The 15,736-nt window shown below is 42.1% G+C and overlaps 1 protein-coding gene across 1 annotated transcript in view; it reads left to right on the top strand.

Annotated features, from left to right (window-relative positions):
* Positions 1-15,736, top strand: part of CAMTA1 (calmodulin binding transcription activator 1) — a 1,539,661-nt gene that overhangs the window by 1,297,021 nt on the left and 226,904 nt on the right. Inside the window, exon 8 of the mRNA XM_063436496.1 lies at positions 13,200-15,040. Coding sequence (XP_063292566.1) covers positions 13,200-15,040 — 1,841 coding nt within the window. The remainder of the gene's footprint in view (positions 1-13,199; positions 15,041-15,736) is intronic.

The raw sequence follows: 15,736 nt of genomic DNA, 5'->3' as shown, positions 1-15,736 counted from the left end.
CAAAATTTTGTTTTGGAAACATTCATAAATGATGTGGCTTGTGGACACGGCCTAAGATGCCAGAATAGGGACAATTGTGCGCAATTTATTTAATACCCACTAGTTTGCCTCATTGGTCCGCTATGCAGCTGGGAAAATGATAACCCTTTCCAAAATACCAATTACACACATCAATAAGCTGCTTTTCAATAAAGGCATGTTCACTGAGAAGTTCTAAATGCCTGAATAAATTTCATCCAGATTTTGTACTGCAAATGTATCTAAACACTTAGTGTCCAATTTAAAGTGTGCAGCCCAAGGCTGCACCAAACACTCACTCTTCCGGTGTAACTCAAACATTGGCCAGTTTTGGGGGAGATTTGTCAAGGCACAATAGGTGCTATTCTGGGGCAAAGTGCTGAATGTTAAGTGATATTCTATTCTCTTGGATTCTATGTGATAAAACATATTTACTTCATATTTAGCACTTACCGAAAGAGTAGCACTTGCATCTCCCTGATGTTTTGTAAATTGCTTGTTTGTTTAACAGGTGGAGGCCTATCAAGGCAAAACCAGGTGATATTCTGGAGCAAAGTTCTAACTATGGATTAATCACCCTTGCAACCCCAAAAAAATTCTATCACCAATTTGCGTCCAAAATAGTGCCTGTATTGCCTTCATAAATCTCCTCCAAATAGTCCTATTTAGCTAGACAGGTGGTATTTAGGGGCAATGCGCTACACGTTGAGTGACATTATATTTGTTCTCATGTTTATTGTTCCTTATTTAGCACTATGCCCTAAAATAGCCTCTTGATTAGCTTTGATGAATATGTCCCCATGTGTTGGGCTGCTAATCTTGTAGGGGAGATGCCTTTCACACATTTTGAGTGATACCGGAATTGTATATAAACAGCAATTCTAGTTTCAATTTGTAAAATTTGAGTCAATGGTAGGAACATTCGACTGATTAACGTAGTAATTGCTCCACATTTAGAATTTTGTCCAAAATTTGCAGTCTAATAAATGAAAACCACTGTCTGTCAGACAGGTAGTTTGCTTTTATATTGTTTTTGGTGTAAATGTACTAGCTTGTTTCATTTTTAGCTGTGCATGTTCTATGTACAAATTGTTTCTGACTTTTCACAGGAAACTTCTAGTGCTTTAAATTATGTCACAAGGGACGTTCAAACTTTGGCTAATCATGTGATCAAGGTTGCCATGAGAAATAGGGCCCTTTCACAACCATTTTGCGGGGATCCTCAAACTAACTCCAAGGCATCTACACAGATACACTCTCCCAGACACGTAGATATACAAACACAGACATACACACCCGCACACATAGATACACATTGCCAGACACACTCAGATACACAATTACATACACATACAAATACACAATATTTCAAACCCACACTGCCACACACACACAAATATATAGTGCCTCACACTTAGATACATAGATTTCCTTCCAACTGTCCCAATTTAGTGTTAGTCTGTATTGTATCTATGTGAGTATCTGCGTGTGCCTGTGTATGCATCTCTGTGTATTTGTGAGTGGCAGTGTGTATCTATACCTACCAACATTGGGATGTATGTCACTGGGACAGGGGGTTTGGGATCCTCAAGGGGCATGCCAGTGGCACATGTTGCATCACTGGCCATGCTCAAAATAACTGGGCCTGTCTGGAAAGGGTATGGGACCACCCACAGAAAGGGCATATCAGTCTGGTGTCAAAACAATGGGAATACCCATATTATGCACACCACTGAAGGCCGGTCTACCCCCTGTCCTGATTGCATCCCAATTGCATACCTACAAAAAGGTATGAATACACACTGCCACTCACAAATACTGTGTTAGTATCCTGAATACTATTGAATAATAATTTGCAATCCCCTGTGCATTTTACACACTTTGTAGTTTGCTGAGTAACGTTGTCAGTGAATAAACGTCACTGATTCCTATTGACTTGAGAAACACAGAAAACACGCACATTTTGACAAAAGTTTAGAGAAGGAAAAAATATTTTATCATTTCAATTTATTTTGTAACTTTATAACAATGAAAAAAATTAATTTTTATTCAATTCGTTTCGCACAAGACAAACATTTTAATACTAATGGTATGTATCAGATATTTACATTTATTGAACAAATACATATTTGCATTAGAAGGAATGCACACAAACATAATAAAAAAAATTTTCATACCAGTTCTCATTTGGTTTCAGTCTAGTCTTTTGCTTTTCTGCACAAATTGTTGATATACTTGCAGATTTCTAAGTCCAGTGGCGCAGTAAAAATCAGAATGTATACTGCTCAAATGGAATGCTCTGGAGGGGCTTTGACATTCTTCAGCTTGTGTTATATTGATTAACAATTTACAAAACTAAATAAATATGAAGAAAGATATTTAACCCATTTGTGGCAAAGGGGTTAAATAGTGGGATGAACTGGATTCTCTGGGCAATACGCTACATGTGATGATTTAGTTCATAAATCGCATGTAACAGTGGCGGCTCTAGATTTTATGAGGCCTTAGGCGAAACTCAAACAAGAGGCCCCCAACTAACACTCATAATAAAAAAACATATAGTGGTTGCATCTTGTGTATAATGAGCTGTAGTTATAATGTATGACAGGTTTGCAGTGCTGGATACAGAGTGCTAGTCTCTGTATTCACTGTTGGGGTGAGTGTGGCACGGTTAAAGGAGAAAGTGTGACAGGGCGAGGGGAGGTGAGAGTGACAGGATGAGGGAGGGTTATGTGACAGGGTGAGTGTGGCATGTCTAGGCAGGATGAGTGACAGCATAGGAGAAGTTAATGTGATAGGGTAAAGAGGGGGTGAGTTTGACAGGGTTATGGGTTATGTGTTGAACGGCTGGAGTAGGGAGTGTGACAAGGCAAAGGGAAAGTGAGCCGGACATGATTACGTGACAGGGTGAGTGTGGCATGGTTGGGCCCACGTGAAAGGGTTAATGTGAAAAGGGATGAGTGTGACTGGGTTGGGGGTGAGTGTGACAGTATGAGAGAAGATGAGTGTGATAGGATTAGGGGGATTAATGTGATAGGGTGAGTGTAGAAGAGCGAGGGCCAGTAATTGTGGTATGGATGGAGGGGGTGAGAGCAACAAGATTAGGAGAGGTTAATGTGAGCGAGGTGAAGGGGGCATGACAGCATGTGGGGGGTGACAGTGTGTGGGGTGGCTGTATGTGTGTGTGGAATTGTGACGGTGGGTAGGTGAGAGTGTGGGAGGCAGTGTTGGAAAGGGTGACAGTGTGTGCAGGGGCAGTGTGTTGGAGGGGGGACTGTATGTATTGATGACATAGTGTTGGGGGCTGACAATATGGGTTGCAAGTGTGTGAAAGGGTAACAGGCTGAGAGAGCAGTGTGGAGGAATGTGACACTTTTGGGGGCAGGGTGTGAGTAGGTGACAGTGAGGAGGAAGATGACAGTGTGGGGGCAGTGTGTGACAGTGTGAGGGGACAGTGTGTGTTCCAGATTGGAAGGGCAAGGTGTATGGGACACAGTGTAGTGAGGGCAGGGTGTGTGACAGCATGAGGGGGCAGTGTGTATGACAGTGTAGGGGGGCAGGGTGTGTGACCATGTGGGTGGCAGAGTGTGTGGGAGACAGTGTGGGAGAGCAGGGTGTGTGACAGTGGGGGGCATTTTGTGTGAGAAATTGTGTGGGGGCAGAGTGTGTGGCGGACAGCGTGGGGGGCAGGGTATGTGGTGGTCACTGTGGGTGGCAGGGTATGTGTGGGAAGGTTATGTGGTGGTCAGTGTGGGGGTCAGGGTATGTGGTGGTCATTGTGGGGGTCAGGGTATGTGGCGGTCAATGTGGGGGACAGTGTCTGTGGTGGTCAATGTGGGGGACAGTGTCTGTGGTGGTCAGTGTGATGGTTAGTGTGGGGGGCAGTGTATGTAGTGGTCAGTGGGGGGACAGTGTCTGGGGTGGTTAGTGTATGTGGTGGGCAGGGCAGTGGGGGGGCAGGGCAGTGTGGGGGGCAGGGTATGTGGATGGCGGGGCAGTGTATGTTGGGGCAGGGCATGTTTGAGGCAGGGCATGTGGGGGGCAGTGTATGTGGGTGGGCAGTGGGGGTGGGAGGGCATTGTTGGGGCAGTGAGGGTGGGTGGGCAGTTTGGGGCAGTGAGGGTGGGTGGGCAGTTTGGGGGCAGTGAGGGTGGGCAGTTTTGGGGCAGTGAGGGTGGGTGGGCAGTTTTGGGGCAGTGAGGGTGGGTAGTTTTGGGGCAGTGAGGGTGGGCAGTTTGGGGGCAGTGAGGGTGGGTAGTTTTGGGGCAGTGAGGGTGGGCAGTTTGGGGGCAGTGAGGGTGGGTAGTTTTGGGGCAGTGAGGGTGGGCAGTGAGAGTGGGTAGTTTTGGGGCAGTGAGGGTGGGCAGTTTGGGGGCAGTGAGGGTGGGTAGTTTTGGGGCAGTGAGGGTGGGCAGTTTGGGGGCAGTGAGGGTGGGCAGTTTGGGGGCAGTGAGGGTGGGTAGTTTTGGGGCAGTGAGGGTGGGCAGTTTGGGGGCAGTGAGGGTGGGCAGTTTTGGGGCAGTGAGGGTGGGCAGTTTGGGGGCAGTGAGGGTGGGCAGTTTGGGGGCAGTGAGGGTGGGCAGTTTGGGGGCAGTGAGGGTGGGTAGTTTTGGGGCAGTGAGGGGGGCAGTTTGGGGGCAGTGAGGGTGGGCAGTTTGGGGGCAGTGAGGGTGGGCAGTTTGGGGGCAGTGAGGGTGGGCAGTTTGGGGGCAGTGAGGGTGGGTAGTTTTGGGGCAGTGAGGGGGGGCAGTTTGGGGGCAGTGAGGGTGGGCAGTTTGGGGGCAGTGAGTGTGGGCAGTTTGGGGGCAGTGAGGGTGGGCAGTTTGGGGGCAGTGAGGGTGGGTAGTTTTGGGGCAGTGAGGGTGGGCAGTTTGGGGGCAGTGAGGGTGGGTAGTTTTGGGGCAGTGAGGGTGGATGGGCATTTTTGGGCACAGTGTGTGTGGAGGCTGTGACAAGCCTCCACACACTAAAATACCTTTTTTATTTTTTTTATATAATTACCTGGTGGTCCAGTGGTTGAAATTCCCTGGTGGTCCAGTGGCAGCAGTCCCTGGTGGTCCGGTGGGATGACTGTTCTGTCTGCAGCTCCGCGAGAGCTGCAGACTTTGTTCTCGCGAGAGCCTGTCCGAGCGTTGCCGTGGTAACCCGCGGCAACGCTCTGTAAGCCCGCGAGAACCACATTATGTGATCTGCAGCTCTGCACTCGGCAGAGCTGCAGATCAGAGTCTGGCTCTCCATGTGGACAGACCATATGGAGGGGCCACCCGGCGGCATACTGGGCAAGCCGCCGGGCCCCCTCTCACTGTCGGGTCCTCGGTCATAGACCGAGGATCCGACAGTTCAGTCTTCCCTGAGGCGATTTAGGCGGCCGCGAGGCCCCAGCAAGCGCGAGGCCTTAGGCGGCTGCCTAAATCGCCTAATTAGAGAGCCGCCTCTGGCATGTAATGTCATGTAATTCACCCTTTTTACCATGCCAACCCTAACTTGCCATCTGTCATGATGAAACATCCTTTTTTTTTTTAAAAAAAAAATCATATTTTATTTAAGTGATATACGTGGAACTGAAACAAAAATGTTTGTTTTTTTCAGGTTAGCAACATGATTAGCAATAATGATAAAAATGAAATTAAGTTCATTAAATTCACTTAGTTGTAATCAATGTGTTAATTATTCTACCAAATACAGTAATGTTTTAAATGTTATTACTTAAAGGGGGCACACTAAGCACTATGACCATTTCATCTCATTTGAATTGGTTATAGTGCCTGGAGTCCCCTGGCGTTGTCCCTCTACTCAGTGTCAAAGTATTTATCGAACAGTAATAGGTGACTGTGATAAGCTAAAAAGAAGTCAGCTGACACTCTCAGCCAATCATTGCCTCATTTACTGCGCACACTAATGCTTCTTATTATTAGTCAGATCAGCATAGATGAGATAGCCTGCTGAAGACTCCCATTTAGCATTAAACCATGAAAAACAATTTAACACCGAATAAAAAAATTACGTCACGGAACTCTATACACTATAACTACTTCATTGAGATAATGCAGTTCCAGTGCCTACCGTGTGCCTTTAATAATTTGTATATATACTTTAATTCCTGTATTAGCAAAATTAAAGCACACCAAACGATCGCTAGCACCCTCTGAAGATTTTGGGTAAGTTCGAGTACCATAACTATGACATCTTATTCTTGTCATGACTCTCGAGGTGCATTTTCAGGTGGTTTTTAACCACAGGATTCTCTGCGCAAACTGTAACAAAGGATTTAGGGAGACCATATTCATCTTGGTCACCCAAATATATAATGCCTTAAAAAAAGTATTGGGATCATTGGCCAATTCTCACATTTTATTTAAAAAACATATATATATATATATATACAGTGAACTTTTGTTCTGTATGATACTTAAAATGTTTAAATTCAAAAATAATTATTTTAAGATGACATTGGTTTTATTTTTTTGAAAGAGAAAAAAAAGTAAAATATGTTGTTTGCAATACTATTCTACCAGACTGATCTGGAAGCTCCATGTTTATACAGCTGAAAAAATGCCCTAATAGCAAAACAATTACCAACAATTGGTCTCTACCTGTGAGACATTAAAGTAATGATCATTTTTCTCTGGATAAAAGTACCAATTTGGATACGGGTCATTGGGTAGGCTGCAGATCTGAAGGGAAGCTGCAGAAGTAAGATAAAGAAGTAAGAGATAGATTGCTCAAACTTCATCAGTACAATACAAAGTAATATCAGAGTGTTTGGAAATACTAGTGAGCACCGTTGGATCAACTGTCCACAAGTGGAGGCTACATCACACCAGCATACATTGTCTAGAAAAGGTGGTCCTCAAAATCTCAGTGGCCGAGCAAGAGATGACTTGCGAGGAAAGCCAAGAAGAGGCTTCAAAGGAGCTACAGAAGCCAGTGGCTGATACTGACATGAACCAGTCAACAATCTCAAGAGCTCTGCATCAAGCAAGCCTTTATGGAAGGGTGGCAAGAAAGAAGCCATTACTCAATGCTGGGCGTAAGAAAGCCTGTCTGGAATTTTCTAGAAAAGCATGAGACTGACTTACCAAAAATATAGGAAAGGTTTTGTCGTCAGATGAGATCAAGCTAGAGTTTTTTGATTTTGGACACAATTCAACCAAAACAATGTTACACCATATACACCATATGGAGGGGCCACCCGGCGGCATACTGGGCAAGCCGCCGGGCCCCCTCTCACTGTCGGGTCCTCGGTCATAGACCGAGGATCCGACAGTTCAGTCTTCCCTGAGGCGATTTAGGCGGCCGCGAGGCCCCAGCAAGCGCGAGGCCTTAGGCGGCTGCCTAAATCGCCTAATTAGAGAGCCGCCTCTGGCATGTAATGTCATGTAATTCACCCTTTTTACCATGCCAACCCTAACTTGCCATCTGTCATGATGAAACATCCTTTTTTTTTTAAAAAAAAAAATCATATTTTATTTAAGTGATATACGTGGAACTGAAACAAAAATGTTTGTTTTTTTCAGGTTAGCAACATGATTAGCAATAATGATAAAAATGAAATTAAGTTCATTAAATTCACTTAGTTGTAATCAATGTGTTAATTATTCTACCAAATACAGTAATGTTTTAAATGTTATTACTTAAAGGGGGCACACTAAGCACTATGACCATTTCATCTCATTTGAATTGGTTATAGTGCCTGGAGTCCCCTGGCGTTGTCCCTCTACTCAGTGTCAAAGTATTTATCGAACAGTAATAGGTGACTGTGATAAGCTAAAAAGAAGTCAGCTGACACTCTCAGCCAATCATTGCCTCATTTACTGCGCACACTAATGCTTCTTATTATTAGTCAGATCAGCATAGATGAGATAGCCTGCTGAAGACTCCCATTTAGCATTAAACCATGAAAAACAATTTAACACCGAATAAAAAAATTACGTCACGGAACTCTATACACTATAACTACTTCATTGAGATAATGCAGTTCCAGTGCCTACCGTGTGCCTTTAATAATTTGTATATATACTTTAATTCCTGTATTAGCAAAATTAAAGCACACCAAACGATCGCTAGCACCCTCTGAAGATTTTGGGTAAGTTCGAGTACCATAACTATGACATCTTATTCTTGTCATGACTCTCGAGGTGCATTTTCAGGTGGTTTTTAACCACAGGATTCTCTGCGCAAACTGTAACAAAGGATTTAGGGAGACCATATTCATCTTGGTCACCCAAATATATAATGCCTTAAAAAAAGTATTGGGATCATTGGCCAATTCTCACATTTTATTTAAAAAACATATATATATATATATACAGTGAACTTTTGTTCTGTATGATACTTAAAATGTTTAAATTCAAAAATAATTATTTTAAGATGACATTGGTTTTATTTTTTTGAAAGAGAAAAAAAAGTAAAATATGTTGTTTGCAATACTATTCTACCAGACTGATCTGGAAGCTCCATGTTTATACAGCTGAAAAAATGCCCTAATAGCAAAACAATTACCAACAATTGGTCTCTACCTGTGAGACATTAAAGTAATGATCATTTTTCTCTGGATAAAAGTACCAATTTGGATACGGGTCATTGGGTAGGCTGCAGATCTGAAGGGAAGCTGCAGAAGTAAGATAAAGAAGTAAGAGATAGATTGCTCAAACTTCATCAGTACAATACAAAGTAATATCAGAGTGTTTGGAAATACTAGTGAGCACCGTTGGATCAACTGTCCACAAGTGGAGGCTACATCACACCAGCATACATTGTCTAGAAAAGGTGGTCCTCAAAATCTCAGTGGCCGAGCAAGAGATGACTTGCGAGGAAAGCCAAGAAGAGGCTTCAAAGGAGCTACAGAAGCCAGTGGCTGATACTGACATGAACCAGTCAACAATCTCAAGAGCTCTGCATCAAGCAAGCCTTTATGGAAGGGTGGCAAGAAAGAAGCCATTACTCAATGCTGGGCGTAAGAAAGCCTGTCTGGAATTTTCTAGAAAAGCATGAGACTGACTTACCAAAAATATAGGAAAGGTTTTGTCGTCAGATGAGATCAAGCTAGAGTTTTTTGATTTTGGACACAATTCAACCAAAACAATGTACATGTGCTAATAAAACACTGCATAGAGTTTTTCATGCACTGACCTATGTAGATGGCAACATTATGCTGTGGGGAATGCTTTCCATCAGCATTTACTGTGAACTTTGTGAGAATGAAAGGGAAAAGTCACAGAAAAACCTTTTTCAGTCCTTAAAAGCCAAAGCTTGGAAGCAATGGTGGAACTGATGTAGAGAGAGCCCTGGTGCAAGCCAATTCTTTTTTTTGTGCGCCCCCGGACAAAGGTAGTTTCCCATCTGTCCTACCATTCTTGAAGGGTTTTATTTGTAGCCAGTTTTGGGTTGTTTGAATGCAATCATGGTTTTGTATGGCGTATGTGTGAATGTAGGGTGTGTGTGTGCATGTGTGTGTGTTCGTATGTGTCATTTGAATGCAGTTGTGTGTTTGTATGTACTGTTGCCACGTGAAAACATTGGCATACTTTTGTGTACTGTGTTTGTATGAGGTGTTGCTGTTTGAATGTAGGGTGTATTTGTGTGTAGTGTTGATATTTGAATTTGAATGCTGGGATGTATGCACACATACACATATGTGGCTACAAACTAACACACAGATACACATGTTAAATGACACGCACAGATAAGCATGCTCGTTGACAAACGCATACACATAGACACACACACTGACACACATGAATACACACACACAAACTGACACACACAGACACACACATACTAACACACACAGATACTCATACTGACACACAAAGATACACAGATACAGATACACAAGTTGCAATTTACATTTTTAGTTCCATACTGATGGTATGCAGGAGGGTGGCTTCCTGGGCTAGTTGAGGTTGATGGGTGTCTGTGGCAGACTGCTGTGCTCCCCCTCCTCTGCTCTCTGCACCTCCTCCATCTTCCTAGCCTCTGCTCATTCTGGAAGCTGGGGGTAACTGACAGGAAATTACTTCCTCCCAGCCCTGGGTCCATACATTAAATGGGCCCAGTCATGCTACCGAAGAGCCGCAGCACCCGATTGGGCCTACCTTTTGGGTTTACACTAATTGTATGGGCTACCCGATGGGCCCCCAAAGCCTGCAGGCACCGGTAGTTCTGCCACTCCGTTTGAGAACATTCACCTTTCAGCAGGACACTGATTCGAGGCACGAAGGTTCTGTAATAGCTCTGGAATGGCCCAAAGACAATAATTTGATTTGATTGAATTTTAACTTATTGACTTATGCAAGCTGCATACTTCATTTTTCCTTTTCTTTTAAATGTATACACAGAAAAAACTAATTTCTGCTTTAAAATGTACTTTTAGAGCAGATGAGTTACTAATAAAAATATTGTTTAACCATTTCTAAGAAATTATAATGTATAATGGGTCTGAATACCTTTGGAAGACACTGTATTGGATACAATTGAATCATGGCAACATTTCCTGAAATGTAATTGTAGTTCAACAAAGTTCCCAGAAGCAAAACCCATATATATATTCTATATTTACTGTAAAACAACTTAAAGGGTTTGTCTAAACTCCAAAACAATGTTAGCTTACTGAAGGGTTTGTGGTGCACAGGTCATGCCCCTGCAGTCTCACTAGTCAGTTCCCTGCCAGTTATGTGTTAAATCACTTTGTTTATGCTGCCCAGGCCATACCAGGCAACTGCCTGGAGTAAAATTAAAATGGCACTACAGGCTGGAACTGACCCATTCCTTTAACACTTTTCTATATATGGAATGCATTTATAAGAAAGTATTCAAAAACAACTAATCAAAAATTATAAAATATTAAAAAGATACTCTGATTTTACTCTACTGAATTTTGCAAGAAATCCCCTGGCTTCATGCCTTGAGGTCTTCTATCACCAGGAAGTACATTGGCTAGTCAGAAACTGCTCATATTGGGCTATGAAGTCTGAATTGTCGAGTGCCTCAAACTCTTCCAATTTTGGTGAGACCATCTCAATTGCAGGGCTCTGTGCCCAGCAACCTCATTTTCTACCCTGGCGCCATACACTCTGGGACACCTGGAACTGACCGATCCATCACAGCGCAAGTACATCATTATACGCACTCATACATAGAAGATGCAGAGAACGATTCAGCGTGTTGGCATGGTATTGAAGGAGGAGGCAAGAGACAGGATTTGTGCAGAACCTGTACACAGTGTTGGTTTGTGCCTGGGCATGCCTTCCAAAATGTAAGATGGACAAAGAAGGACACTTTAATTTTAGGACTGTGAGTGGAGGTGTGGTCAGTGGCAGGGCTGTTCTGAAAAAATGTAGGTGACTTACTAATAACAATTTATGCAATTAAAATTTAATTTAGAGCAAGAACTATGCATCCTAGTTACACATATTGATTTCTAAACACATTTATTAGTTTAAATACACAATACTAGGAGTATTATTGCTGTGGGGCTCTGTTGTAAACCAACTATATGGAACTCCCACAAAATAGGGATTAGGATAGAAAAGACAAACAGAGGGAGTAGGGCCAAAAATAGGGGTTGCTCTCTTAAATTGGAAAGTATGCATGGGTTGGTTGTCCACAATCTGAATTTTCTCCAAGCCTGAAATGGCTCACTGGGAATTTTCTAGGGAGACTTCGGTATCTGGAGTGGACCTTGCTGCCAGATTATGTTGACTATTTTTGATGTCTCTAGAGATGTTTACAAGTAACTATGGGAAAGTGAGAAATCAACCGGAATTCAAAGTCAATTTAAAATTTAAGTAACTGAACTGGAAGCATCTCTAACTTAAAAACATTTCTCCACTTTGGATATTTTTACCGTAATTTTAAGAATCCCCTTTTATTTATCACATTAGTGAATGACCCTGTAGATGTCTCTTTGGATTTCTGTGAACGCACTGTCATGCTGTCAGATTGCTGGAACACGTGATGTTGCACTCGCGACTCCAGCAGCCTCAATTTGTTAAATTCATACATACTGCATGCATTGCATGAGCTTGACCATTCATACATAGATCTGAGTTGCATGCAGGAAAAAAAAGGTCATGCATTTGTACTTGCCCCTGGTCCAACAGCTGATGGTCCTACCCTGTCCCTATAAATTATAAATTGTGTTGACAATAAGATAATATACATGCATTTCTATACAACTGAAATTGGATGCAATTGAAGTTGGATCCATTTATTGCATATTTTATGTGAAGTATTTCATTAACTGAAGAATAAACAAAGTCTGTAAGATATTTATCTTGGACAATCCAATAAAATAAAATTATATTGACCCGGAGTAATGTTGACAAACATTTCAAACACTAGACCGCAGGAGATTTTCGAAAATACTAACCTGTAGCTGAAAGATGCTCTGGCCGGTGTGTGAACTACAGTAGTTTACTTAATTATAACATAGCTTAGGGAATTGTTAAAACAATTGAACTTTGTTACACGCACATTCTATATGATGCACGGGTAGAAAGACATCAGGGCATTTATCGAGTACCTAAAGCAAAAACTAACTCATTGACACAAATAATTGTAGCCATTAGCCACAAGGATTGTATATCTTTCCCATGGGGTCATTATTGATTAATTAAGCACCCTGTTCTTTCCTGGGAGTAACGAGAAACAATTAGAAGAAGATGTATCAAAATTCATAGATTTTCCTTCTGCGAAAAAAGGAAAATTTGTGCCAAAGGTTTGTTTGTGAAAGCAAAGACCATTGGGAAGAATCTTTTACCGAAGCCTGCTTAATTGTATGAGCTTCCGTAACAAGCAATATCCATTTGGGTATGACTCAGATAAAAAGCATTATTTTGATGAAATGTTTTCAAGCAGAACAGAACTGTGACCTTCTTAGTTAACCTTTTTCTCGATTTTGTTGTGCTAATGAGTGGTGTGTATCTTATTTTCTAGGGTTTTAGAGAGTAGCAGAAAATAAATTATATACAAGAAATAGCACAAGATTTAATGTGTGAAGAAAATATTTTTATGTTCCTGTACATGTCCTTTTTATGTAATTGCATGTCTGAAATCAGCTAACGTTGCAAGATAATTAAGAAGGCATAAAGTAAACTGTGTAATCTTTGCAGAAGCATATTTCACATTTTTAAGATTTTGCTTTTAATATGTTATACTGTTTTTGGATTCTTTAACAGGCGCAGGTAGCAGTGTGCATCATAAATGTAATAGTGCCAAGCATCGCATCATCTCACCAAAGGTCGAGCCAAGGACAGGTAGCTATAGTGCCCACTCGGAAGTCCAAAACAATGACGTTTCAGAAGGCAAGAATGAGCACAGTCATGGCAAATCCTCCAGCCGGGAAAAAAGAAATGGTAAAATGGCAAAACCTGTGCTGCTGCATCAAAATAGTACTGAGGTTTCTTCTACAAATCAAGTGGAAGTTCCCGATACTACACAGAACTCTCCAGTATCAATTAGCAGTGGGTTAAATAGTGATCCAGACATGGCTGACAGTCCTGCTGTCACAGGTGTTTCTAGCATGACTGTTGCCTCTGTGATGGGGAGTCTGTCCCAAAATGCCACTGTATTTATGTCAGAAGTCACAAATGAAGCAGTATACTCAATGTCACCTAACACTGGTCCCAACCAACATCTTTTATCCTCAGATACAACTACCCAGGGACTAGTACTGGCTGTAAGTTCTGATGGCCACAAGTTTGCCTTCCCTACAACTGGGAGCTCAGACAGCTTGTCAATGTTGTCTGCCAATGTCTCAGAAGAGCTTGTGCTTTCTACCACCTTAGATAGTACTCGGAAGATACCAGAAACCACCATGAATTTTGACCCAGACTGTTTCCTCAACAACCCCAAGCAAGGACAGACCTACGGTGGAAGTGGTCTTAAAGAAGATAACATTAGCAGTAACATACGCAGATCGTCTAGCTCTGATCGTAATTTTGGATTCAATGCAGCTTTAGTTAAAGAGATAAAAACAGAGGACACAACATTTGAGCAACAGTTATCAAAAGAGAGTTTTCCATCCACCTCATCAAATACGCTAACTCTCACTCCTGGTTCCAGCTTACTACCTTCTGGAGGAGGTCTTAGTCCTAGCACTACACTAGAACAAATGGATTTCAGTGCAATTGATTCCAACAAGGATTATTCAACTAGCTATAACCAGACAGTACAGAGCCCCCATGTCCATCAGACTCCTTCCCCAAGCTTCTTTCTACAAGATGCCAGCAAACCTATTCCTTTAGAACAAAATCCCCACAACAATATAAATGACTCAAACAACACTTATGTCAACACAATGGGAATACCGAATGTTAAAACAGAAGCATCAGCCCAAACAACAAATAATTGTAATGGTACTATAGATCAAACTAGGATAGAATCAGCCTCTTCTCTCCAGCTGATGCAATTCCAAGCCAATTTTCAAACTATGACAACTGAAGAGGTTCCTATGGAAACATCCCAGCAGCCTGAAGGAAATGACAATTTGCTCAAGCCTGGAGACCTCCAAGCCTGTAATGCTGAACACTATATGCAGCCAGAAAATGGTGCTGGAATGAGGAATGGTACTCTCCCCATACTGCAGGGGAATATGGTACAAGGCCTCTACCCTGTTGCCCACCAGGCCCTAAGTAACTCTTCCAACATGGAACTTAACTTAGATCATTTTGACATTTCCTTCAGCAACCAGTTTTCTGACCTTATTAATGATTTTATATCTGTAGAGGGTGGGAGTAATACAATATATGGACATCAGCTTGTGGCCGGAGACAACAATGTGTTGCCCCAAACGGAGGATGCTAACAGACCACCGTATACTCAGGCAGAAATGTGCATACCTTGTTGTAGCCCTCAACAAGCTGGTATGCAACTAAGCAATTCTGAAACAACCACCATGGCCTACATGCATGTGGCCGAAGTAGTATCAGCGGCAGCTCAAAGCACCCTGGGGATGCTGCAACAGAGTGGGCGTTTGTTCATGGTGACCGATTATTCCCCTGAATGGTCCTATCCTGAGGTGAGCTTCCAAATTTGTTTTTTTTTTTCTTTTTAAAATAAATGTATCATAATGTAATTTTGTATTGATTAGTTTAACCCAAAGAAGAGTACAACAAAGTGCTCTACCATCTAATTCAGTGATAGCTACCTACATTGAGGTAAAATTAGACCAATACCTGAGGGAACAATGCTACTTTGCCTTTCTCATTTAAAGTGGATACTGGCATGCATTGAAGACATGCTTTATCCTCAGGATAATGTTATCTGTTGCATAAAACAGCTAAATCGTGACTAGTAGACAATAGATATCCCTCTGCTCAAGGACACTTGACATGAATTAAAGTCCTTGTGAAATAAAATGCAAAATAAATTGTGCTTTTAATTGCGAAATAAATAGTTGCATGATTTAGGAAGTTCACATTATCCAAATAGGCCCTTATCAAAAGGTCTCCCAAAAATACTTTAACTGTTCGGAACTAGCTCATCGAAAAGTACACATTGCAATTACACCGAGATAGGTTATCTCTTTTGCACCAGCAATTTTGTTGTTGCTTATATATTATTTTACTGGGCCAGTGAATTAATGTTTTCCCTACTGGAATGCGATCGCCCCTCCCCCCCAAAGCTTTCAAACCTTTGAAATTTATTTACAGACCTGCTTATAAAATATTTGACACATTGCACTCATTAAACTCAAAGTAATCAGTCTGAGAGA

Source organism: Pelobates fuscus, chromosome 11 (assembly GCF_036172605.1).
Source record: "Pelobates fuscus isolate aPelFus1 chromosome 11, aPelFus1.pri, whole genome shotgun sequence".
Lineage (NCBI taxonomy): Eukaryota > Metazoa > Chordata > Amphibia > Anura > Pelobatidae > Pelobates > Pelobates fuscus.
The sequence above is the reverse complement of the archived record's forward strand: the minus strand, read 5'-3'. Positions and strand labels throughout refer to the sequence as shown.